General features: G+C 44.3%; 1 protein-coding gene across 2 annotated transcripts; it reads right to left on the bottom strand.

The window, feature by feature from the left end:
- Window positions 1-553: 553 nt before the first annotated feature.
- Window positions 554-25,733, bottom strand: LOC131481913 (lipocalin Can f 6.0101-like). 2 transcript variants are annotated; one of them, XM_058672726.1, is made up of 6 exons: window positions 25,637-25,733; window positions 24,880-25,016; window positions 24,045-24,118; window positions 1,232-1,342; window positions 788-889; window positions 554-615 (listed from the first exon to the last, which is right to left on the bottom strand). In XM_058672726.1, the coding sequence occupies exons 1-6, from the start codon at window positions 25,709-25,711 to the stop codon at window positions 584-586; spliced, it is 531 nt and encodes a 176-aa protein (XP_058528709.1). In that variant the 5' UTR covers window positions 25,712-25,733; the 3' UTR covers window positions 554-583. The 2 variants fall into 2 exon arrangements, with proteins under 2 accessions (XP_058528709.1, XP_058528708.1); XM_058672725.1 differs by lacking the exons at window positions 554-615; window positions 788-889; window positions 1,232-1,342 and adding exons at window positions 22,597-22,664; window positions 22,837-22,938; window positions 23,281-23,391.
- Between the last annotated feature and the right edge of the window lie 1,681 nt (window positions 25,734-27,414).

The following is a 27,414-nucleotide window of genomic DNA, read 5'->3' as shown; positions in this document are numbered from 1 at the left end:
GACCTCCTGGATGGAGGTCACGGACCCTCGACACATACAGACGTCTCATACTCACACCACACTCCACCCCACTAGGCTTTCCATCCCAACCTGTATTTCTGGGAGTTCCTCAGGCCTGTGCCTCTTTCCCCTTGCCTGGCTACCACACAGTGAATCTGTGACTTCAGCATCACTATCTCCTCTTTCATTGCTGCTAAGGCTGGAGAAGCTGTTTTCTACCCAGGACCATCCTGATGGTTCTCATGTAGCTCACAGACCATGGTAGGTGATCAGCATAAAACTGAGCCTGCCTTAGATAGAGAGATGGACTCTAAAGGCTTGCCCTCGTGCGCCTTGGCAGGGCCAGGCCAAAGGAGTTCACGCGCCAGACCAAGACATCCCCCAACCCATACAAGACTGGGGTTTGAGCCCAGGTCCTCTAACTCCAAATAGCAACCTCTCCCCACAAACCCCCATTTCCCCACCTGACATCCCCAGCTTCCTTTCCAATCATCTGAGATCAAAGCCCAGATCCTCCCACAAGCTCTTGGCCCACCCCCTCTCACCTGGTCCTCTCAGAGGTCACCCATCTGAGATCTTAGGCCTATGCCTGGTCTCGGGCTTGGAGGCAGCGATCTGCAGAGGAGGAACAGAACATGTTAAAGCACCAACCCCAGTTCATGACCCAGGAAGGAAGCAGCTGACTCACCAGTATAGGAACAAGGGGACTGGCTGTGGGTGAACGCATTTCTTGGATTTCTCCTCTGTTCCATGGTCATTTGTAAGAGAAAGAGAAGACTGAACTTACCAGTCTTGGTTAGGTCCAGTATGTTTTCCTTCACGATTCCATATTCTTGACACAGTTGCACAAACTTTTCCCTGATTTCTGACCTTACATCACGTCTTCGGCCTGTGGGAAGAGTGACAGTCATGGCGGGGTCTTGTATGCTGAGTTGTGGAGGTGAATGAGGAGAGGAGGGTCCCCAACAGAGGGGAAAAGAAATGGCACCATGTGGGGCTCAGGCTGAAGTCAGGTGTGGGAGGTATTTGACACCAGCAGGGCATGTTTTGGACTTGATGCCAGGCTTCAGGATCTCCCCAACCCCAACAGAAGTTATCCAGGGTGAGCACTGGTTCCACAGTGGGGAGAATGTCAGGGGCTGAGATAATCCTGAGTGCAGGGTTTCTTCCTTCCACCCTGCCAGCGGCCCCCCGAACCCCCACGATAAGAGCTGGTGTGAAAAGACCCTACCATAGAGTTCCATCAGCTGGAAGCCTTCCCCATTGTCACCATTCTTGAGATAGAAAATGATGTACTCATCAGAGACCATGTCAAGGATGCGAAAGACATTGTGTCCATCATCTGTGGGCAGAAGAACAAGACTCAGAAGAACTTGTTTGACCAAGAAGGAGGCCATTGACATCCTTTGCCTGGTCTCTTCCACACAAGAAATTCAGGAAGGGAGGGAAGTTGGTTAGTAATGCACTTCCCTGGACTGCAAGAGGTGTTGTCTGTGGAAACAGAAGCTGCTAGGTTGGCCTCCAGTGGTAGAAACATGTAGCCACGGCAGCTGCTCACGCTGGTCTATGAGACCTGCCTACATCCCTCAGCAGCTCGCCAGGATGTGCCTCTGACCTCCTCCTAATTCTCACTGGCATCACACACTGAGGCCGCACCCTGAGAAGGTTGTCACAGTAGTGAGCACCAGCCCTACTCAGAAAGGCATAGGAACAAGAGCTTGTCCTGCCCCTTTGCTGTTATTCTGAGACTTCACTTGCATGGCAGGCAGCACATGAGATCATGTCACCTTCTTTCTCTCTGACAGTGTTGTGTGCCAGGCATTTGCTTGGACATGTAATTCTCTCCCACAGTGAAGTCACTAGGGATGTTGGCTGTTAGATGTCCCCATGATGGGACCTAAATAATCATTGGTAAAAGTGATGAAGAATCAGGGACTTGGTAAGACAGCTTGTAATCAAAAGCAGAATTGAGAGAAGACTTTTGGGGGTATACTTACACTCAACAGTATATACTCCTTCCTCCTCTGTTGGATCACACACTAACTCAAGTGCAGCACATTGTCCGTTGTCACTGGAAAAGAGTGTAAGTGGATGACCAAGAGGTAATAACAAGACTGACTCCCTCGCCTGCTGCAGTTTCTTATTCTACCTTTCTGTGAATATTTGTGGTACAATTATCAAACAGCTTTTACTGACAGGATTGCCTTTGATCTGGTACTTGGGAAGAACTCACACAACTAGTTCATCATTGCTGTTATCACCACTCACCACTGTTGCTACCATTGTAAGATCCCTGCTTTTATGGATGGCAGACTGAATGTTCACCACACTCTCATTTCTTAATTGAGTGGTTGACAAATGTCAATATTTTAGGTCTTCACAATAGCAAACCACAGAAAACAGAATCAAACAAATTTCAGAGGGATACCTGTGACCATCTGGTTTTAACCCTTGAGAAAATGGAAGTGGAAAGACCTGAACATTCTTTGTCATGCAAGTTTTAGATGATAGATACCATCACACTATTTATGACTGATGTCCCTCTGCCACCTTCTCTTTCCACTCTTGGTAAATCAACTCCTGTCATCAACTCCTGCTTCTGAATCTTAAAAAGTCCTGAGTCCACAAAGTCCTGGATCAATGAAAAATCCTGACTTTGGGCTCAGTGTGTGTGTGTGTGTGTGTGTTCACACAAAGTAACATGTGCACACATACATGCATGCGCAGACACATAGGATAATGTGTCAGGAATAAAGGGCTTCCACTTTCTCCTTCCTTACTAAAAAGAATCTCAGTTTGGGCCCTGGCACAGTGGCCTAGTGGCTAAAGTACTTGCCTTGAATGCACCAGGACCCCATATGGGCACCAATTCTAATCCTGGCAGCTCCACTTCCCATCCAGCTCCCTGCTTGTGGCCTGGGAAAGCAGTCAAGGACAGCCCAAAGCCTTGGATTCCTGCACCCACGTGGGAACCCAGAGGAAGTTCCTTGATCCTGGCTTCGGATAGGAGCAGCACCAGCCGTTGTGGTCACTTCGGAAGGGAATCATTGACAGCGGAATTCCACTCTGTCTCTCCTCATTTCTGCATTTCTGACTTTGCAATAAAAATAAATAATTTTTTATGAAAGAATCTCACATTACATGGAATTTGAAAGACAAAAATGAATCCGCCAGACATCAATGCATGTTGCAAACAGTCTCATGTTTCCATTTTCTTATATTTTTTTCCCTGTCGTCAAATGCCAGCAGAACAGAATACCAGTCCCCTGAAATCTAATAATAAGAAGGAAGAGGATTAGATAAGAGAACAGCAGAGGGTTTGCCATATGGGCACTTCTGCCATTTAACTTAGATTAAGACTCATAATGATGTTATAATGAAGGAATTAGAATTGTGGTCAATAGACACCACCTCTGTGTCAACACACTCAGTTTTTTCATATGATGCAATAACTCCTAACCCAAAGTTTGAAACAACAACCATTATTTCATATGTTAAAAAGCTCTGGCCCTTCATTGGTACCCTCCAGTCCAGGAGTGGCTGTTTGGCACATGTTTTGATGCTGACTGAGACTCCCACAGAGCATATCAGGACCAAGACCCACTGCTAATTCTAACTTCATGCTATTGTGCACACTGGGAGGTAACAGATTGATATCTTATATAGTTATGTCCTTGTCAGCCATGTAGAAGTCCTAAACTGAATTTGGGTTCCAGGCATGAGAGAATGTGGGAATTGAGCAGTAAATCTATAGCTAGACTGCCCTATTGGTCCTTCTGTCTCTTAAGTAAGTAAAAAATGAAAATCTTTCACACTGCCTGCTACTGTACCCCACACACTACCTCAGACACATCAGCCGCTGCTTTCTTTTGGGCACCGATCAGAATCAGTGCCACACAAAGCCACAGCATCATCATCTTGGCAGAAATCAGTATTGCTTCTTCTGTCGTGCCATGGTGGAGTCTTTCTCTGACAGTGTCCCCTGGGTAGTTTGCCTGACTTTATACCCTGTGGTCAGATTGTTTGTCTATGGGGCTTCTCCTTCGCCCCTCCCCTCCAGAAAATGGCCTTTCCTGCTCTGGTGTGAGGCCTGGGATTGTTCCTGCCCATGTTACACTCACAATCGTATCTCCTTGAGATGTAGGTAGTGACCTTCAAGTCTTTTTTTTTTTTTTAAAGATTTATTATTATTGGAAAGCTGGATATACAGAGAGGAGGTGAGACAGAGAGGAAGATCTTCGATCCGATGATTCACTCCCCAAGTGAGCCGCAACGGGCCGGTACGCGCCAATCCGATGCTGGGACCAGGAACCTCTCCCAGGTCTCCCACGCGGGTGCAGGGTCCCAAAGCTTTGGGCCGTCCTCTCCTGCTTCCCCAGGCCACAAGCAGGGAGCTGGATGGAAGTGGAGCTGCCGGGATTAGAACCGGCGCCCATATGGGATCCCGGGGCTTTCAAGACGAGGACTTTAGCGGCTAGGCCACGCCGCCGGGCCCTGACCTTCAAGTCTTAAAACACGTTCTCCAGGAGAACAGTAGATGGGCAACAGCACTGCCACTGGGAAACAGATGCAGCCGTGGATCTTGCAGGGAATCAGAAAGCTCATTATATGTGGAAAGAGAGGAAGACAACTGGAAAACAGGGGCATGTGGAGAAGGCCAAATGTTTCCCCAACTCTTTTGGAGAATTTAGTTGGGTGAACTACCCAGGGTTTCCAAGTCTCCAAACCCAACAAATAATCAAAACAAAGTACCATCACAAAGCGCTGAAAGGGGTTGAACAAAGCTGCTCAGTACATTTTCATCTCTTTTTCTTACTCACTGAACTCAGTCCCCATGGCCTTCTTTATCCTTACATGAATGTGAAAGTATTCATCACACAGCATAATTCTATGTCATGGTACTCAAGAGTCCATGAATGCAAGATATGAGCCCTGAATTAGGTGTTGTGGTACCATGGATAAAGCTACTGCCTATGGCACTGGCATCCCATATGGACACCATTTCAAGTCCTTGATGTCTGTTTCTACTCCAGAATTCTGCTAATGGCTTGAGAAAAGTAGCTGAAGGAGGCACAAGTGCTTTGTCCCTGGCACTTATGTTGGAAACTCTGATGAACTCAAGGTCACGGTGGCAATGTGGGTGTGAATGGGAGTTCTCTCTCTCTCTCTCTCTGCATGTGTGACTGTCTCCTTTAAACACACTCATGTAATTCTGAGTCTGATATAAATAAATTTCTTTTGAAAATGATATTTTCCCTTTTTTGAAATAATTTACAGTGACGTTGAAGACACATGTGACATACTCAGTAACAGTTGAAATTGATAGGCACATGCAATGGCCCAAAATACTGGTGCTAAATCCAGACCATGGTAAAGGGGAGAGATGAGGGATGATGACTGTGTAGAATGTGCTTACGGGCACAGGCTTTGGAGTCCTGCAGGCCTGCTCCATTCCTGCCCTGCCATTTTGAAGCTGTGAGGACATATTTTACTTCCCTAGAGGATTCCTCTCCATTTCCTCTTCCTGAGGATAGTTATGCCTGCCGAGGAGGCTGCAGTAGGGATTCAATGGAATGGTGAACATAACACCCTCAGCATAAGTGTCTGGCATATGTGGACGTGGTGGGATCACAGCCTGCTTCTGGATGTGGTAGGACTTGGGAAGGCCTTGAGAATGAGGGAGGGTGCAGAGGTGTGCAGAGAGTGTGCGTGTGAAGAGCCCTCTGAGTGAGAGCAATGTGGAGAGTCAGGGTCTGGTATTGCCAGCTGGGCTGTTGAAAGCTTCAGTCAACACTTGCCTTGTGATGAACACTCTTTATCGTGTCTCTCACCACCAGCCAGAAAGAGGCTAATGTCATGGGAGGGGTCTGGCAAAAGGTACTAAGCCTAGGAACTGTGGCCCCATTACACAGCCATGCCTCACCTTTGGTGGACACTCCCCAGTTCCTGCTCAACTGAGATCCAGTCACTGTTGTTTTGGAGCCCATACCACTTCCACCTCAGAGGCATCTATGCATTTCGTTTCGCTGGCTTTGAGATGGAAGAACTGAGCTTGACACCAGGTGCAGGAGGCTGAGCACCTTGAAAATATTTCGTCCACTGATCCTGTCTCAGAACAGGTAGAAGCCTGTGAACCTCCCAGGGAACCCCACTCTTTCCAGGTTGTGGTGCTGATGGGAGACTCAGCTACTACTTATGACATCCCACTGGCAGCCCTAACTCTGTATTCATCAGGCACCATATTGTCACTTTTTGCTTCTGTTTTCATGTTCTCTTTTAGCAGGGATTGTTAGAAGAAATTTTACAGAAAATCTTTTTAGGAATGGACCTGCTCTCTTTGTATAGTCGTTTGTGATGACTATTGTTCGGTCATGGAAATAAAGGGACAGCTTAGGCCTGAAGTCTCTGACCAGAAGCCTGTGTTTAGATGATCCTCTCTACTATGAACTGAACTGACTGTTCCTCATTCTGAATATTCATGTTCATTTCAAATTGACTGCATTTTGGTAATTGGCTTCACCATTGGCTGATCTCTGTCCACAGTGGGATAGCCTGTCAAGGCCTCCAAAATATACAAGAGGCGTGACTCAACTGTCAATCAGGATTGATGCTTTGCTTTACAATGCTATTGTTTAAACACAAATTTAGCATTGCATTACGTATTTGTGGATGAAACTGTGGATGAGTAATCTGAACCCACTGTCATAAATTATAGATAAGTGGAAAAGATAACAGTCAGGTGAAATATTGTGTTTTGTTTTGGGAAGTGTGGAAGAGGTAGACAGATGGGAGTTAGAGAAGGATTAAACAAAGTCTGATGTTAACATCATGTGTACATGGAACTCAGTTCATGGCATTCCACTTAGCCAACATCTACAGGGAATAAACTTGATTTACATTGTGAGAGAGATGAAAATGGACAACACTTGACTGTGGAGTAAGGTAGTCTGTGGTACAGCAATTTGCTTTAGGAGTTGGTGCTACTGAACTTAAAAAGAATAATGAGTTCACCAAGTTTAGCTATCATTGTGATATGCTTACCCATGTGTTGCCTGTAGTTGGTACTTGGTGTGTTGTAGAAGAAATCATATGGTGATTAAATCTTGAAAAAACCCCTGGGCAATGTGGGATTGGGTTTGAAATAAGACAGAAATGAAGCAAAGAATGTATAGAAAAGCAGAGGAAAGAACCTCAATGTGAGAAGGGGAATAAAAGAAGAACAAAGAAAACATAATTTGACTGACCACTTAATTGCAGGTGTGGAGCTGGAGACTTTTCCTTCTGGAAGAGCAGAGCTTAACCTAGGGAGTACAAATATATAGCGTGGGATCAGGACAGAAACAAGCTCCCATAGCCTCTGAAACTCTTGTGACCTAGTAGAAGAGAAGTGGGTTTGCCAGGGAGTAAGGCCTACTTTCTAATGGGAATCGAGGCATGATAGTAGAGTTGATCTGTCAGCTTGTGGGCCCAGAGAAGTCATCTCCTTTAATCTCAAAGTGGAACAATAGCTTTGAGGTGTGAGTCTCTGTTGGCATGACCGTAGAAGACAAACCTGTGTCTATCCTGTCATCTTTCACCACTTGTGGCAGCTAAGCTCCACACCTGTCCATTTAGGGGATGGAGTGAGTGTGGTGACTCTTGTCAAGAGTCATTCCAGGACTGAATCCCTCAATGTACACGTATGTCAGAACATTATATCATGCATCTCATTATATAAAAATTGTCAATTTAAAAATTACAACAAGGAAAAGTAGCTTCGAAGCTGAGCTTCTCAGGCTCCCCAAAGCCACCAATATCAAGACTATGACATTGATATTTGAATCTAAGATTTTACGCCCACCAATAAATTGCAACAGCTTGTTTTGTATTTGGAAGTCTGTGGACATCAACAAACATAGGAACAACTGAATAATCCAAAAAACCAGCCTTGTTCAAAGTTATATTTATTCAAGCAGTTCCACACTTGCTGTTGATTGTGCCAGCGTGCACTTAAAGAGACAAACAGATGCAGTCAGAATAAGAGTATGTTTGTTCAGTTGTGCAACTGTCATTGCTCATTAAGCCAGATAGATAAAAATAATATTTTGATGCTGGAGACGAATAACTCAGTAATTGTTAGATTAGCACTTCACAAACATTGCTTTATTCAATCCTCATGAAAGTTGCGCAAACTGGGTACCAAGATCCTATTTTACGGTGTCATGAGCTGGGAGTCAGAAAAGGTTAAGTAATCTTACCAAGGCCACACAGGCAGTAAGATGAAAAATTTATTTTTGAGTCTGAGATTGTCTGACCCCAGATGCACTTCTGTCTTTTTTATTTTTATTTCATTTTTGATGATGTTTTTACATAGTTGATTAAGGTGGGAAGGGTTGAGGATTGGGGGAAAGTGGGAGAGACAACTATTTCCACACCTTCCTTATCTTCTTCATGTAACTGGGGGGAGGTGGAGACAAGGGAAGAAGCCACACTCCGCCTCTCAACCGCCCCACTACCCAGGGATGGGGAACAGCCACCTAATGTCATCCCAGGGTCCCCAGGGTGCAGCATGTTCTGAGGGTTCCGTTCATGCAGTTTCAATAGTTCTGACATGCTATTGATTTTGCAGATCCAAATCAGTTCTTCAAAGGTCCATTGGCTGATACAGTCCACCCCAGAATCTCCATTCGCCCAGAAATTTGTTGTCAAGTTTCTTTGGAGTAGTTGACCAATTTGTTCTGCTCTCCTTCCTCTGCTATGGTACCACATGTCCTCTGCAGGATGCAGTGAATTGCCTAATACTCCATGCTGACGCATTTCTTATTGAACACACTACATAGTCAGGGCTTCATATTTCCAGTCAAAGGCTAGATGATTGACTAGAAAAGGCAGGTGTAAGTAATGCAGTAGACTCTCAGAAGTGATTTCCTGGTAGTTACTACACTTGACTGCAGTCTTGATAAACTGTATGCAATTTTCTTAAAATGCAACACTGTGGCTGGAGCTGCAAGAATTGACCCAATGAAGGATGAACAACAGTTTTTTCTTGTGCAAGAGACATTTCAAGGATGGGTGGTTGCATAGGTAAATCAGGGACCGAGTTAATCAGCTTTTAATCCCTACAGTGCAAATACTTGAGAGAAACTGCTTTAAAGGAAAAGTAGTATTTTAACTCATGGTTGTGGAAGTTCACAGCCCAAGACTGAGCTGTCTACACTGTACTGTCATCTAATGGAGGTGGTGGATGGCAGATTGTATGCAGAGGATCCATGGCAAGTCGGAGACAGAGACAGACCACACGCTCACCCTCCACGTCCATGTATCCTTTCCTATAAACTGTTATGATCTGACCATGGGGCTCCAGCCTAGCAACCTAGTCTAGTCCTACCACTTCCCAATGGCCCCACCATCAGACATCAACACTGGATCAAACCTCTTTCCTGAAACTACTGATGGTAGCTTTTCTAGTAAGGACTTAGAAGATAACTCCACAGCCAAAAGCAAGAACTATTGCCATTCATGGCTTCAAGTTATGTATGTGCCCACCAAAACCATTGAGACTCCCCTACTCAACACCAAAATATAGGGAGGAGGGTGAGCCTGCCTGGTTGTTGACAAATAGTCCAAGTCAATGTTCACTGTACGGCAAGGGAGTTAGGAAATGCATATATGACCAGTTTACTTGAGTAAAACTAACTCCTTGATTGGGAATGAACTCAGTGACCTTGTCCTTAGTCGTGCTTTCCATTAATTGAGCAAATCAAATAATTCATTTCAAAAGCCAATGGCAACAACCAAATGGCATATGACATAATGCCAAGGCATATTCAGTGCCAAGAAGAATAGGAAGACACACAAACTTATCTGACTCATGTGCCAGAAATTTGCTTCAAACCATTAATGTGGGGATTTGTGAAGAATTTCGCAGTGCTTGGTATGCAGTAAGTATTCAGTTAGTGAAAACTAATTATATCCTCTCATTTTGATTGACTTATTCATGAAACAGTAGCTACTGTAGGCCCACTGAGTCTACACATGGAGAATACATTTTAATCAAAATGGTTCTAATCCTGACCCTCCCTAACTTGAGGAATGAGACCAATAGTGATGTCTTTGCAAAAACTTGCCATTTCTTTTTTCATTTGTTCTGAGATCCATCTTGGAGAAATCTCCTTCATCTGCCTGCGCTAATATTTTCTTTTCTCCAGTCCTGAGCTCAAGAATTCCTCTTTGAGTCTCCCAGCACTTCTATCCTCATCCTTTGAACAATCTGTTAAGTTTACCCAGGTTTAACCTACAGTCAAATTGCTGCTACCACACTTGCAGTCCCTAATAAACTAGAATCTAACCTCATATATAACTCAACTGAAAGCCTAATTTAGGGGAATAGTATTGTAAAAGTTAAGTCTCAGTCTATCAAAGAAGATGGTCTTCAGTCCATCAAATAAGAAAGTGGTAGTACGATGTTTCCATCAATCAGGTTGTTTCCACACATCACATCTGTTTTCTGTACTTAAATACTGCTTGTGTACATTGTGGGAGAGGGATCATCTAGCTCAGAGGGCCACCCACTTTACAAGTTGTCTTTTGCCTATTTAAACTCTGTTAAATCTAAGTTGCATGGAGTTTTTCTTTGACAGTCCTTGTAATATAGAGAGCTTCATTTTTACACCATCACTTATTGGTTCATGCTAGTATTAATTTAGAATCCTCGAAGAGTTAAATCATAACATATCTATATATCTATATATCTATATATCTATATATTATATCTATATATTATATATGTAGTGAGCATTGCAAAGATTTAATGAAATTGTGATTGAGAGAATCAGAAGAATCTGGTTCAAAAGAAGATAAAAGGAATGGATATAAACTGGTAAAAGAAAAAGATTCTGAATAAAATAGCCAAATTAGAGAAAAAGTGGTTAATGTCCTAGAGGCAATACATCCCCACTGCTTGTAATAAGCATCTTGACTGAACAGAGCAACTGATGTGGGATAAACAGACAGGGCTTTGGTATAGTGTTGCTAGCTGGGAATACTTGGCATGCCCCCTCTCTTGCCATCTAATTCAGCTCTACTCTTTGCCAATCAAAATGCTACCTTTCTTTGGAAGCATATACTTCATCCAGGACCTAAGGGGATACCAGGAAAATATGGATATTGTTCTGTGTGGAATTTGCGTGGGAGCTTTACCCACTATATCACAACAGTGGCCTGCAGGTATTTGTCTGTCTCTCCTTCCCTATCCTCTTTTTCAGGCAAATCTGGCTCACTACTCACTTACGATGGGTATTTCTCTGTATGTTGCAACCCATGCTCATATGTGCACAAACCTGTGTGTGTGCATGTGTGTGTGTGTGTGTGAGAGAGAGAGAGAGAGAGAGATTTTCCCATCTTTTGAATAAGCTGTATCACTTTGTGCACCTTCTTTGTGTCAGCACTTAATGTACTTATCTTTGTGCAAGACAAGAGCCTGGAGCCTGGAGCCTCCTCCACACCAAAACCATTTACATTTCTCCCAGACAAAAATAATTCTCATGTTCTCAGTTTGTTACTACTTAGGAATTTCAGAGTCTGACCCTTCAACAACAGCAAATTGTAAAATCAACATAGTCACAGATGCCAGGAGAGTCTGGTGGCACAATGTGGGTTTGTTGGAGAGTGCTTTTGTGTAACTTGCAATGGACATATCTTTTTAAACTTTTCTCCCAATCCTTGTAACATTTTAAAGCCACTGGTTTCTGCAGTTGAACGTATGCTGGCAAGTGATAGCAAAAAAGATAGTTGGCTTTGGGTTTAGGGAAACCTAAGTACATTTTATGACTTCACAACCTTACCTCTGTGGGCCTCAGCTTCCTCAGAGGCATGACAATGATCATCTGAAAAGTTTAGAAAGTGCAAGAATACCCTGGGTCCCAGTAAATATTACTTTCTTTCTCTTTTCTGCTCAACAGTAGAGATGCACCTTGCACTTCTTGTGCCACCCTTTCTCTGGAGCTCCAGCAGGATGCCGGAGCTCTGTGTGACAATTCCTTCTGGTTTAGTTACCTTTGGCTTATGATTTTGGCAAAGTCCATCTTATTTCTGCATCTCAATTTAGCCTTTGCTACAAGTGAGATGGTACAGTGGTTCTTAACGATGGAGGGCAATAGTCCTTAGAGAAGGTTTGAAATTGGGGCAGAGAGAGCTTTTCTGCTTTTCATAGGACTTGGTGAGTGTTCTTGATACTTTATGTCTGGGCTCCAGGGAGGACAAAGATGCTCAGTGTGCAGTCCTGTCTCCTCAAGATGAGACTGTGCTGTCCAACAGGTCAGAAACACCGCCTTTGAGGTGTCCCTTTCTCCACAGGACTTCAGATGTCATTGTCTGAGAACAAGTTGATGCTTCACTGGTGCTTCCTTCAAAGCTTGGCAGATATACCAATGCACGAAAAAGCCTCTTAAGATACTTTACAATGTATTTTAAAATGTTATTCAAAAAACAGAGACTCAGAAAGACAGAAAATGTTATGGATAGAAGATAGATAGATGATAGATAGATAGATGAAAGATAGATAGATAGATCGATAGATAGATAGATAGATAGCAAGATCTTCCATCTGTTGCTTCATTGCTCAACTGCCTGCCATATCCTGGAGATCGACCAATTGAAATAACATGCCAGAAACTCATTTTGGGTCTATCATGGGTTGGCAGGAACCCAGGAACTTGGATCCTCACTGTTTCCTGCCACAGAGTGTCTTAGAAGGAAGCTACGAATCAAAAGTAAAGTGTGGGACTTGAACCCAGGCACAGACATGGGATGTAGACTCCAGGCAGCATAATTACTGTGATAAACACCGGCACCAGGATGTCCTCTTTTGGTAAAAGAGAAGTATATTTTGAAGCTGGTGCCCTGGCACGGTACATGCAGCCTCTGCCTGGGATGCCAACATTTGGTATAGGCACTGGTTTGAGCTCTGGCTGCTCCATTTTTGATCCAGCTCCCTGCTAATGTATCTGGAAAAGCAGTGATAGATGACTAAAGTCCTTGGGATCTTGGACTCAAACGGGAGACTTGGAAGACACTCCAGGCTCCTGGCTTCAAACAGTTCAGCTCCGGTTGTTGTAATTGTTTGAGGAGTGAACCAATGGATGAAAGATTGTCTGTCTGTCTCTGCCTGTCTCTCTCCCTCTCTCTCTGCCTGTCTGTCTCTACCTTTCAAATAAAAACAAATAAATCCTAAAAAAAACAAGACAAAAAGAAAAGAAAGTGCATTTTATCTCCTAACATTTTGGCAAGTGTCAGATCATTTTTTTTTCCTGAAACACAGCCCATTGGTGCTGACTCATTTTTGGCTAAAGGACAACTCTTTCTGCTCTGCCAGCCATACCAAGTAGATTCAGTTTTTACAGGAAGTACTCCAGGAAGCCTCTGGTCTTTATTGAGTGCCCAGACCTGGGGCAAAACAGGGCAGCTTTGAACTTACTGTGGGAAGACTTGGTTCCCTGTGCTAGTATGCTGTGTAGTTAAATGTTTGTCTTCCTCCAGCCTGATACAGTTTTTCTAATGATTGCCATTCCTTTGACTCATTCACTTAGGGAATTTTCAAATATTCACTCACATCCACTGGGCCAGCGATTCTGCTTGGAGTGGGAGAGTACTTTTGCAGAAAGAAACATCATAAGGTTGTGTCAGGACAGAAACAAGCTCTAATGGCCTCTGGACATCTAGTGACCGAGTGGAAAGGGAAGTAGCTTCTGCATGGACTAAGGCCTACTTTTTGTAGGAAGCAAGGGGTGAGCAACTGGGGGAGCATGCAATGCACGAGGAGGCAACTACAAGTAGGAAGCCTTCTGCCCAGATCCTGGGCAAGTTGGACAGAGTGCAGCAGCTGCCTACCCTCCCACACCCCTTTCAGGAGCCAGCCTGTCTAGCTTTCCCTTTATGGGTTCATTTGTTCCCTTGGTTTCCCACAGGGGCCAAAGTGGATCAGAAATGGCCAGTTTGGAAAAAAAGGGAAAAGCAAGGACACAAGGGGGAAGAAGGATAGAGAGGAAAGTGAGAGGAAAGAACGCAGGGAAGGTGAGATGCAGAGACACAGGAATCATGGACATGCCCTCCAAGTGGTCCAAAACAGGTCTGGACCCATAGCTTGGGCTGCAGTTCTAGGTTCCAGAATGGAGATGGTACCTGTCACCTGCTTCGCCAACCTTACACCAGCGCCTTGCAGCTTGGAGCCACGCTGGGATTTGGGGAATCTTCCTGCCTTGAGTGTTGGTAACTTAAGGTGCAAAGGTCAAATCCAACTTCAGTGACGAATGTTTGGATAGATGACACACAACACAACATAACACAATAGCACAATACAGATCTCATTGCGAGAAAGGTGGGACTCCAGGAGACACTAAGGAGTGAAATGGTTTGTGGGTAAATTCTCTGTCATTGGAGTTGTAGTCTTAAAAGAATAGCTCATCCAAGACTTTTCAGGTAGAAAGCATCCTGGTGTATTTCCTGAGGTCAGCACTACCCTCAAACAAAAATATGCCAAAGATTGCTAGGCAAAACATGCTTTGGTGAATCTAAATTAAAGTCAAAAGGCAGATGTCAAAATTGAATTTCGTTATCAGGTAATGGAATTTGAAAGAATAATGGAAAAGAATGCATAGAAAATGGTGTCAGACACAGCTCCAAGAATGTCTTAAGATTAACAAATTCAGTCTTTACTACATTCTGTTATTTAGTTCATCTTATTGTTCCCATTTTACAGATGGAGAAGAAATACATGGATCCTTGGGGATTTGCCACAGTGGCTAGGCTATACTTCCTGGGAATCTCATACTGGCTAGTAGGTGTTTGAGTCACGGCTTCATGTGCCTTTCCAGGTTCTTGCTGCCGTGCACCCTGGGAGGCAGCAAAGGATGACTCAAATCACAGCTGAATAACAATCTAAGCCATTTTAAGGTGCATAGAACATGGTTGAATGTAAACCAAAATTGAAATGTCTATGAAGAAGTCACAGGTTGTGGTTGAGAACCTGCATTTTCCTATTAACATATTGGTTAATCAATACCATGTCAATTAATGCCATAATGTTGTAAATGGTTGTAAATATTATGTTGGGACTTTTAATTGATTGGAATGATACTCTGCCGGCTCTACCTTCAGACCAGAGATGGTCTCACCAAGAAACCATTGAACTTACCAGGACAATAAGATGCTGGACTTTATGCTTGGTAAATACCTCCAATGAACGAATGTCAACTGAATTTGAACTATGGAAATGCAAGGTGGAGCAATCCACCGTGGGGGGAGGGTTTTGGGAGGGGCGGGGCGAATCCCAGTGCATAAAGGATGACTCAAGTCCTTGGGTTGCTGCCACGTAGGTGTGAGGCTTAGGTTGGGTTCTTATCTCCCGGCTGCATCCTGGCACTCAGATTGTTGTGGGTATTTGAAGAGTGAAGCAGCACATGGGCAATCTCTCTGTTGTGTGTATCTTCCTGTACAGCTTTTAATTAGGAAAATGCAAATCAATAGCAACATGTAACCAAGGAGATTCTCGAGTCATTGCAAGGCTCTTGCATAAGGACTGAGGTGATAAATCCTAGAGAAGGCTCTGAACCAGTCCCCTGTCACTGCCTTCTCCTGGCCTTGTTGGAGGGGAGGCACCTGGCAGAGCTGTGGATTTGGTGAAGTGGAGCAGTGACGAGGCCTGTGTCAGGACAGTGATGTGAGTCAGTGTGAACAGGAGCTCCAGGCCTGTCTGCTGTGGTACCCACGTGTGGACAGGAATCGCTTGGGACAGGACGCATGGCTGCTTCCTGAGCTTCCACCTCCCATCTCGCTGGAGACCACTGATGCCCTTGGCTTCATGGAGCTTTCACTGCCGAGGGGTCACACTTCAGCCAGGAACAGATAAAAAGGCCAGGGAGAGAGAGAGAGAGCCAGTGTAGACTCAGGGCTCTGTGAGGTGACACACAGGCTGTGTGAGCCCTGTACTCTTGGAGACAACTTTTTCAGCCAAAGGGAGCAGCAAGGAGAAGGGCCCAGAGACAGACTTATCCATAGAGAAAGGAGTAAAGCTGTGTGCATGACTAGCTCAGGTCTGAATGGAGCATGCGGGAGTGAAGCTCGAGTAACGTTTGAGATGTGGGACCTAGCAGCCCGGAGCTGCTGGCTCCATCCATATCTGTCCATCCCCCTGTGACCTACATGTTACTACACGTAATTACAGGTGTCAGCTGTGCATATGTTTCTCAGAACTCAACATCAAGAGCTTTTTTCTTCTGCATTTTAAAAAGTATTATTATTATTACTATCATTTTATGATAATGTTCCATAGGCAGTGGTATTCCCCTTACCACTTTCCCAATCCCCTCGACCCTCACTGAGTTTCACTGTATTGTTACTGTAGTATAGGTCTTTGTAAAGTCGTATGTGCATCAATGTGGGCATGGCATCAGCAATGACAGAGAGTGCAGCATCCTATTGTCAAGTTATAGTAAGCCAAGTTTCATTGGGAGTCCATCTTTGATCTGGAAGTAGAAATGCATACTGAATTGTATCCTCACATCTGGATATGACAGTCTCCATTACACAGTTACTGTATATCCCCTTAAATGCAAAGCCATAAAACAAAATCAATAACAGGAGGAAAAAAGAAATTAACAATGCCATGAAGTTAAATAACGTGCTACTGACTGACTAATGTGTCACTGAAGAAATGAAAAAGAAAATTAAGAAGCTTCTTGAAGAAAGTGATGCTGCTATATGATCTATGAATCACTGAAGAATTTAATGAGAGTTTTGAAGAGATGAAAATAACAAAAAAATCAAAATCCATGAGATTTAGTTTCTGCTGCTTTTTGTTGGTGAGCTATGTCTCCTGTACGCAACAAGTATATAGGTTTTGTTATTTTAATCCAGTCTACTGATCTGATGTTTGACTGATGAGTTTAATGCTTTTACGTTGATGGTTAATATGACTGGGTGGTTGTTTATCCTGTCATTTTAGCAATGGGTTGTTCATTGATTTAGTTTTTTATTGTTACATTACTGGGATGTTCTTCCCACTTGCCTTTGGTTTTGGTGGGTGCTATTCCTCTTCTCTGTCAAGAGAACATCTGTCAGTATCATTTGTAGGGCAGATTTGGAAGAAGCAAATTCTTTTCACTTTTCTTGACTGTGGAAGAATTTTCTTTCATTTTCGAAGACAAAAGAAAGCTTTGCTGGGTATATTATCCTGGACCAGCAATTTTTTTTCTTTTAGAATCTAGAATATGTTACTCCAACCTCTTCTGGCTTGTAGAGTTCCTGTGAGAGGTCTCCTATGAGTTTAATTGGCATTCCTTTATATGCCAATTGAATTTTTCACATGTACATTTAAGAATCCTTTCCTTATGTTTGATTGAAGAGAGTTTGATGATCATGTGTCATGGTGAAATTCACTTTTGGTCAACCCTGTTGGGAGTTCTTTGCCCCTCCTGGATGCTGGTTCCCAGTTCTTACTCTAGATTAGATAAATTTTACCTTAATATTTCATTATATACAACTTTAATCCCAGTTTCTCTTTTTGCACATTCTGCAACTCCCATAAATCTTATATTTGGCCTTTTGATAGTGTCTTCCAATTCTCAAATACCTCTTTTAGCTTGGCTGAGCTCTGCTTCCAGCTTTTTGTTTATTTCCCACTGGTGACAGAAAATTCTTCTAATTTTGATATTCTTTCATCTTGCTCTTTCAATCTATTTTGGAGACTCTCCACTGTACTTTTAATTTGCTCCACAGTATTCTTTATTTCAGATGTATCAGCTTTCATTTGATTCCATTTCCAGTGTTATATATTCCTAAATTCTTTGAACTCCTGCTTTATGTGTTTCTTGTTGATAAGAAGTTTTGTAACAAGGGTTTTGAATTCTGTAATCCCCATTTTCTTGATGTCTTTCTCAGTGAACTCTGATGTTGGCAAAGGCTTTTGTTCCTTTGAAAGGGAGTCTTCAGTAATATTCATTGTGCCTTTGTCTCTTCTTTTGCTCTTGGTCATTTTACTTCTGGTTACCAGATTCTTCTCCTTGAGGCAGATTTCTAAGCTGTATAGCCCACAAGTCTACAGTTTGATTTTACTTATTCTAGTTTGTATATGGCTCTTTGTTTGCAGTAAGTTGTGCCACTTCCTCCAGCGAGTTCCAAGTCTGGGTTCTTATGTTAGATTTCTACCATCATCTCCGTAGCCCCAACTCCTGGCTCACCACTGTCCACCTCCTGTGATACTGTGATAAGGCTGCACAATTGTCTGTACATCCTTTCTTCCATTTCCGGTTGGAGCTGGTCCCAGGATTAGGGAGACACCAAGTGTCCTATATAGCTAGGTTTTTGGTAGTGATAATCATGCCGGAAGCTGTTGGCCATTAGGTCTGGAGCCACATGGAACTATCTTGACCAGTATGATGACAAAGTCAGTATTATTTTCTGTGTGGGACCAGTGCAATGCACTGAACTCAGTGAGTTCTCTCCGAACTCAGAGCATATGTAGCTCACTGTTGTCCCTGCAGCCATAAAGCCTTTGACACACCATACAAAATGGCACCTGATATGCCACTACTAGAGTTCTTGATCTGCTGCTGCCTGGTCTGAGGACTACCCGGACTTATTTTGGATGGAACCTTGTTGTTGGTGTAGTTCCAGCTACTACTGCAATTCAGATGGTCACTCACTGAATGCTGCTTGGGCATTGGCCACTACAATACCACATCACTGTGTTCGCTGCTTTGCTGTGTCTGTCAGTCTCCAATACCCCTCTGCTGTTGTTCTCTTTTCCTGTTTCCTGGAATGTGCTGTCTGCTTCACACTGGGTACTATTTCTACGGCTTTTTAAACGTGTTGTTACCCTATGCTGCCATTTTGATTCCTAATCATGAGCTTTTTGAAACCAGTAGGACAAAGTTTCTGAAATGCTAGGGCCCGGCGGCGTGGCCTAGTGGCTAAAGTCCTCACCTTGAAAGCCACGGGATCCCATATGGGCGCCGGTTCTAATCCCGGCAGCTCCACTTCCCATCCAGCTCCCTGCTTGTGGCCTGGAAAAGCAGTTGAGGACGGCCCAAACCTTTGGGACCCTGCACCCACGTGGGAGACCCGGAAGAGGTTCCTGGTCCTGGCCTCAGATTGGCGCGTACCGGCCCTTTGCAGCTCACTTGGGGAGTGAAACATTGGATGGAAGATCTTCCTCTCTGTCTCTCCTCCTCTCTGTATATCCGGCTTTCCAATAGTAATAAAATCTTTACAAAAAAGAAAAGTTTCTGAAATGCTAACTTGTAAGCACAACAGTTGGTTCTCTGTGGTTCCATTTTCAGGCACAGAGAATTTCCAATGAAGTTTGTTCTGGATAAGAACATCAAATGGCAAACCCTCTAAGCCAAGGAGAGTGCCTCGGGGTGTCCTGGTTTAATATTTCCTCTGGGAGTTCATTTGACATTTATCTTTTTTGCACCAAGGCTTAAATCATTCGTGATATTGAAGGAACAATAACTGGACTGCTTAAAAGTAAGTTGGGACTGACACAATCATATGACCGAATGCCCATCTATTCAAGAGCATTCTCAGGGGTACAGTGTGATGAATATGGTTATTTGGGGGAAACTGCTTGTTTCTCTTGGTACCTCCATGGAATAAAAGGTGCCAGAGTCCAGCTCCAGCTGAGTTCGGAACTTGAGAAGGGTGCGTGGATGAGGCACAAAGAGAGAGAGAGAGAGATGGACCACTAGGATTCCATGGTCATTGTGGACAATGTGAGAAAGCTGTCCGCTTTATTTATACAGAGCCAGTCAAACTCTGGCTCAGACTTTTTACATCATCATCAAGTGGGTGTTTCCATTTGTTTCACCTTAAAGCAGGATGTTATCCATCCTCACCTGTGCTCAGGAAGTTCTCAATAGATGGTGCATATCAATCAGTAACACATTTCTACTACAATCCTCATTCTACAACTTAATCTTGCATCAGTTAAGGGAGGAAAGGCATCACAGAAGGAAGGATCAAAGAAAGAGGGAAAGAATAGATTCCCACTACACCTGGGGACAGAACACCCTTGATTAGCATATGGTCAATGGGGGAGCAGAATCCTAAGCACAGGTTTCTGCTATACCCTTGATTAACATAAGATCAAAGGGGGAGCTAACAGCCTTGATCAGCATATGGTCAATGGGAGCAGCCCAGACAGCAATAATGAAAGGCCTTTTGGCTAAAAGGATATCAGCAACATCAACTGCCAAGCTCACATTGATACTAAATATTAACTCCGCAGAGGCAGACAATGCCTAAATAAATGATAGAAATTTCAGCGGGTTGTCCAGTGTCCATGCAAAGAAAGGTGGAGCTGCAGTCAGGTGGTTGTAGAGCCCTGTCATAGAGCCCTACCATACAGTGGGAAATTCCTTGCGACCCTACCTGCAATGAAACAATTCTCTTCACAACCTTCCTGTCTTCCACAGCCATCACACGGAGCCCAGCACAAAGATGAAAAAATGGTCAGAAGAAGAATTATATAACTTATTTTTAAAGGGTTCATTTTCAGCCTGGCACAGTAGCCTAGCGGCTAAAGTCCTCGTCTTGCATGTGCCAGGACCCCATATGAGAACCGGTTCTAATCCTGGCAGCTCCACTTCACATCCAGCTCCATGTTTGTAGCCTGGGAAAGCAGTCAAGGACAGCTCAAGGCCTTGGGACCATGCACCCATGTGGGAGACCCCGAGGAGGATCTGGGCTCCTGGCTTCGGATTGGCTCAGCCCCAGCCACTGCAGCCCCTTTGGGAATGAATCAACAGACAGAAGACCTTACCCTTTGTCTCTCCTCCCCTCTGTATATGTGACTCTCCTATAAAAAAGGTTTCATTGTATTTATTTGAAAGTATTAGTTACAGATGGAGATGGAGAATAAGAGGGTGAGGCAAAATCTGCCAAGATCAGCAAAATTATACCTCAACACAACAAATGGCTAAATACTAAAATGAAATAGACACGAGACAGCTGAATGGTACCTTAGAGCCATTTTAAGGTATATAGCAGCCAGTCCTGTATATAAACTAAAATTGAAATGTCAATGAGCTAATCATAGGTTGTGGTTAGGACTTGCTTTTTTTTTTCTTTTTTTTTTTTTTTAACATACTGGTTACTCAAAACCATGTCAATTCCATAATATTGCAAATTGCTCTTGATGTTATATTGGGACTCTTAATTGACTGTGATGATATTCTACCAGCTCTAACTTTAGACCAGAAATGGTCTCCCCAAGAAACTGTTCCACCCATCTGGACAATAAGTAGCTGGACTCCATGCTTGGTATATGTTTGCAAGGAAAGAATCTTGATTGAATTTGAACTGTAATGCTGCATCAAGGTGGAGGAATCCCCCAGGGGAGGAAGCGGGGGGAGGGGTGGGGGGATTCCCAGAGCCTATGAAACTGTCAAATAATGCAAAATAATTAATAAAAAAAAAAATATATATATATAAAGAAATTGTCACATAAATAAAATCATGGCTTGGCAAAAAAAAAAAAAAAAAGAATAAGAGGGTGAGGAAATGAGAGAGAGAGAAGCAAAGAGAGAGTCATATATACCCCTTATAACAGTTTAACCAAAATGTCCATAATGGCCAAAGCAAGATCAAAGTCAGGAGCCATAGACTTCTTCCAGCTCTACCACATGGATGCAGGATTCCAAATATTTGGCCATCATCCACACAATCCCACGTGCATAAGCAGAGTGCTACACTGGAGGTAGAGCAGGAAGGGCACAAACTACTTCCAAATTTGTGCCAGTGATCACAGGATTCAATCAAACAGGAGGCAGACACAACCATGCCCTGTAATCTTGGGGTATATATGAACCCAGAGCTTATGAGGCCACAAGAAATGGGGCAAATGACAGATCAAGCCACACTCCCAGAGACCTGAGAGTGTGGATGAATGGGGACTGGGGAAGGAAGAATCCTGGGACGTGACAGAGGTTTGGAGAAGACAGAAGAAGATAGCTGATGCATGGCCAACAGAGTTGGTCACTCCCCTCCATGAGCCCCACACCCTCATGGGCACAGAGACAATGCACAACACTGCAAGGTGCATCATTTATTGCAAGTGTAGAGGGAGATCATGCTCACATTCCCTAGGGTATGACAGAGAGAGTCAGAAATCCCCAAGGACTTTTGATTACAGAGGGAGTGCTGGCAGTTAGGGACAATCCTGAGGATGTGTGGAGGACACTTCACATGCAGGAGTAGTGACAGGAATCAGGCCCTAGAACTTGACCTGGAGGGACGTGATGGCCAGGAATGCAGAGAGGCTGGTGCTGTGGAGAGCAGGCAGTTACCTGGTACATAATACACAGAGAGGGGAATGAAGACACAGGCAATTAATAACCTTTCCTGATTGTAAAGCTGGAGAACTGCATCTCCTGTGAATGTTTTAACTTAGCTTGTTTTGCAGAAAAAAGAGGGGTAAAGAGCACAGAGCAAATGATTACCTACTCTGACTGATGCCTTCTTAAAATTTCCTAACTAACTGCCAACCCCAACTTCCTTCCCAATCATCTGAGGACAAAGCCCAGATCCTCCCACAAGCTCTTGGCCCACCCCCTCTCACCTGGTCCTCTCAGAGGTCACCAATCTGAGATCTTAGGCCTATGCCTGGTCTCGGGCTTGGAGGCAGCGATCTGCAGAGGAAGAATAGAATATTTTAAGGCACCAGCCTCTATTCATGACCCAGGAAGGAAGCAGCTGACTCACCAGTATAGGAACAAGGGGACTGGTTGTGGGTGAACGCATTTCTTGGATTTCTCCTCTGTTCCATGATCATTTGTAAGAGAAAGAGAAGACTGAACTTACCAGTCTTGGTTAGGTCCAGTATGTTTTCCTTCACGATTCCATGTTCTTGACACAGTTGCACATACTTTTCCCTGATTTCTGACCTTACATCAGGTCCTCGGCCTGTGGGAAGAGTGACAGTCACGGCGGGGTCTTGTATGCTGAGTTGTGGAGGTGAATGAGGAGAGGAGGGTCCCCAACAGAGGGGAAAAGAAATGGCACCATGTGGGGCTCAGGCTGAAGTCAGGTGTGGGAGGTATTTGACACCAGCAGGGCATGTTTTGGACTTGATGCCAGGCTTCAGGATCTCCCCAACCCCAACAGAAGTTATCCAGGGTGAGCACTGGTTCCACAGTGGGGAGAATGTCAGGGGCTGAGATAATCCTGAGTGCAGGGTTTCTTCCTTCCACCCTGCCAGCGGCCCCCCGAACCCCCACGATGGGAGCTGGTGTGAAAAGACCCTACCGTAGAGTCCCATCAGGTGGAAGCCGTCCCCATTGTCACCATTCTTGAGAAAGTAAATCAAATATTCATCGGAGACTATGTCAAGGATGTGAAAGACATTGTGTCCATTATCTGTGGGCAGAAGAACAAGACTCAGAACTTGTTTGACCAAGAAGGAGGCCATTGACATCCTTTGCCTGGTCTCTTCCACACAAGAAAGTCAAGAAGGGAAATTGGTTAGTCATGCACCTCCCTGTGCTACAAGAGGTGTTGTCTGTGGAAACAGAAGCTGCTAGGTTGGCCTCCAGTGGTAGAAACATGTAGCCACAGCAGCCGCTCACGCTGGTCTTCTCTGAGACCTGCCCACATCCCTCAGCAGCTCGCCAGGATGTGCCTCTGACCTCCTCCTAATTCTCACTTGGCATCACACACTGAGGCCGCACCCTGAGAAGGTTGTCACAGTAGTGAGCACCAGCCCTACTCAGAAAGGCATAGGAACAAGAGCTTGTCCTGCCCCTTTGCTGTTATTCTGAGACTTCACTTGCATGGCAGGCAGCACATGGGATCATGTCACCTTCTTTCTCATCTGACAGTGTTGTGCGCCAGGCGTTTGCTTGGACATGTAATTCTCTCCCACAGTGAAGACACTAGGGATGTTGGCTGTTAGATGTCCCCATGATGGGACCTAAATAATCATTGGTAAAAGTGATGAAGAATCAGGGACTTGGTAAGACAGCTTGTAATCAAAAGCAGAATTGAGAGAAGACTTTTGGGGGTATACTTACACTCAAAAGAATATTCTCCTTCCTCCTCTGTTGGATCACACACTAACTCATGTGCAGCACATTGTCCGTTTTCACTGGAAAAGAGTGTAAGTGGATGACCAAGAGGTAATAACAAGACTGACTCCCTCGCCTGCTGCAGTTTCTTATTCTACCTTTCTGTGAATATTTGTGGTACAATTATCAAACAGCTTTTACTGACAGGATTGCCTTTGATCTGATACTTGGAGAAGAACTCACACAACTAGTTCATCATGGCTGTTATCACCACTCACCACTGTTGCTGCCATTGTAAGATCCCTGCTTTTATGGATGGCAGACTGAGTGTTCACCACACGCTCATTTCTTAAATGAGTGGTTGACAAATGTTACCTGGTTTGGTTCTCAAAAAAACAAAACACAGAAAACAAAAACAAATTTCAGAGGGAGACCTGTCACATCTCCTTTTTCTCAAGGGAGATGGACGCGGAAAGAACTGAACGTTCTTGGTCATGCAAGTTTTAATTGATAGATTGACAATGAGGCTATTGATCCCCTTGTTGATGCTGTATAATGCCGTCAAACTATTTATGACTGATGTCCCTCTACCACCTCCTCTTCCCACCTTTGGTAAATTGATTCCTGTCACCAACTCTTCCCTCTGAATCTTGAAAAGTCCTGAGTCCACAAAGTTCTGGATCAATGCCAAATCCTCAGACTTTGGGTTCAGTCTCAGTGTGTGTGTGTTCACACAAAGCAACATGTGCACACATATATGCATGTGTATACACATCGACTTATGTGTCAGTGATACCAGGTCTCCACTTTCTCCTTCCTTACGTGAAAGAGTCTCACTTACATTATATGATATATATAGGACAGAGAAGAATTTTTCAAGATATCAACTTGTTTCACAAACATTCTCATGCTTCCATTTTCTTCTATTATTTCCCTGTGGTCAGAGGCCAGCAGAACAGTATACCATTTCCCAGAGAGCTACAGTGAAGAAGGAAAAGGATTAAGTAAGAGAACAGTAGAGGGTTTGCCACAAGGACACTTCTGCCCTTTAACCTACGCTAGGGCTCATAATGGTGATGTATTGATAGAATTAGCATTGTGGTCAATGGACACCACCTCTGTGGTGTTTATCATTCTCTCCCAGGAGAATGGGGATCATGAAACACAGTTTTTGAATGTTATACAATAACTACACATCTTTTGTTTCATATGTTAAGGACCCTCAGGTCCTCCAGTGGAGCCTACCTGACTTCAGCGTCCTCCAGTCCAGGATTGACTGTTTGACACTAGAGTTAAGATGCTGGCTGGGATGCCTACAGCCCATAGCAGGACCCAGACAAACTCCTAAATCAAACTTCATGCTACTGTGCACTCTGGGAAGCAACAGGTTGATATCTTATATAGTTATGTCCCTGTCAGCCATGCGAGGGTCCTAAATTGAATTTGGGTACCAGTCATGAGCCAATGAGGGAATTGGAGCAGTAAATCTATAGCTAGACTGCCCTATTGGTCCTTCTGTCTCTTAAGTAAATACACAAAAATGGGGAATCCTCCATACCACCCACCACAGTTAGACATCGCTGTACCCCACACACTACCTCGGACACATCAGCCGCTGCTTCCTTTTGGGCACCGATCAGAATCAGTGCCACACAAAGCCACAGCATCATCATCTTGGCAGGAATCAGTATTGCTTCTTCTGTCGTGCCACGGTGGAGTCTTTCTCTGACTGTGTCCTTGCTGTCTAGTTTGCCTGACTTTATACCTTGTGGTCAGATTGTTTGTCTATGGGGCTTCTCCTTTGCCCCTCCCCTCCAGGAAATGGCCTTTCCTGCTCTGGTGTGAGGCCTGGGATTGTTCCTGCCCATGTTACACTCACAATCGTATCTCCTTAAGATGTAGGTGGTGACCTTCAAGTCTTAAAACACGTTCTCCAGGAGAACAGTAGATGGGCAACAGCACTGCCACTGGGAAACAGATGCAGCCGTGGATCTTGCAGGGAATCAGAAAGCTCATTATATGTGGAAAGAGAGGAAGACAACTGGAAAACAGGGGCATGTGGAGAAGGCCAAGTGTTTCCCCAACTCTTTTGGAGAATTTAGTTGGGTGAGCTACCCAGGGTTTCCAAGTCTCCAAACCCAACAAATAATCAAAACAAAGTACCATCACAAAGCGCTGAAAGGGGTTGAACAAAGCTGCTCAGTACATTTTCATCTCTTTTTCTTACTCACTGAACTCAGTCCCCATGGCCTTCTTTATCCTTACATGAATGTGAAAGTATTCATCACACAGCATAATTCTATGTCATGGTACTCAAGAGTCCATGAATGCAAGATATGAGCCCTGAATTAGGTGTTGTGGTACCATGGATAAAACTACTGCCTATGGCACTGGCATCCCATATGGACACCATTTCAAGTCCTTGATGTCTGTTTCTACTCAAGAATTCTGCTAATGGCTTGAGAAAAGCAGCTGAAGGAGGCACAAGTGCTTTGTCCCTTGCACTTATGTTGGAAACTCTGATGAACTCAAGGTCACGGTGGCAATGTGGGAGTGAATGGGAGTTCTCTCTCTCTCTCTCTCTCTCTCTCTCTCTCTCTCTCTCTCTCTATGTGTGACTATCTCCTGTAAACACACTCATGTAACTCTGAGTCTGAAATAAATAAATTTCTTTTGAAAATGATATTTTCCCTTTTTTGAAATAATTTACAGTGACGTTGAAGACACATGTGACATACTCAGTAACAGTTGAAATTGATAGGCACATGCAATGGCCCAACTTACTGCTGCTAAATCCAGACCATGGTAAAGGGGAGAGATGAGGGATGATGACTGTGTAGAATGTGCTTACGGGCACAGGCTTTGGAGTCCTGCAGGCCTGCTCCATTCCTGCCCCTGCCATTTTGAAGCTGTGAGGACATATTTTACTTCCCTAGAGGATTCCTCTCCATTTCCTCTTCCCGAGGATAGTTATGCCTGCCGAGGAGGCTGCAGTAGGGATTCAATGGAATGGTGAACATAACACCCTCAGCATAAGTGTCTGGCATATGTGGACGTGGTGGGATCACAGCCTGCTTCTGGATGTGGTAGGACTTGGGAAGTCCTTGAGAGTGAGGGAGGGTGCAGAGGTGTGGAGAGAGTGCGTGTGAAGAGCCCACTGAGTGAGAGCAATGTGGAGAGTCAGGGTCTGGTGTTGCCAGCTGGGCTGTTGAAAGCTTCAGTCAACACTTGCCTTGTGATGAACACTCTTTATCGTGTCTCTCACCACCAGCCAGAAAGAGGCTAATGTCATGGGAGAGGTCCGGCAAAAGGCGCTAAGTCTAGGAACTGTGGCCCCATTACACAGCCATGCCTCACCTTTGGTGGACACTCCCCA

The sequence above is a fragment of the Ochotona princeps genome, chromosome 14, assembly GCF_030435755.1.
Source record: "Ochotona princeps isolate mOchPri1 chromosome 14, mOchPri1.hap1, whole genome shotgun sequence".
NCBI classification, from domain to species: domain Eukaryota; kingdom Metazoa; phylum Chordata; class Mammalia; order Lagomorpha; family Ochotonidae; genus Ochotona; species Ochotona princeps.
Note: the sequence above shows the minus strand (reverse complement) of the source record. Positions and strands in the feature narration are given on the sequence as shown.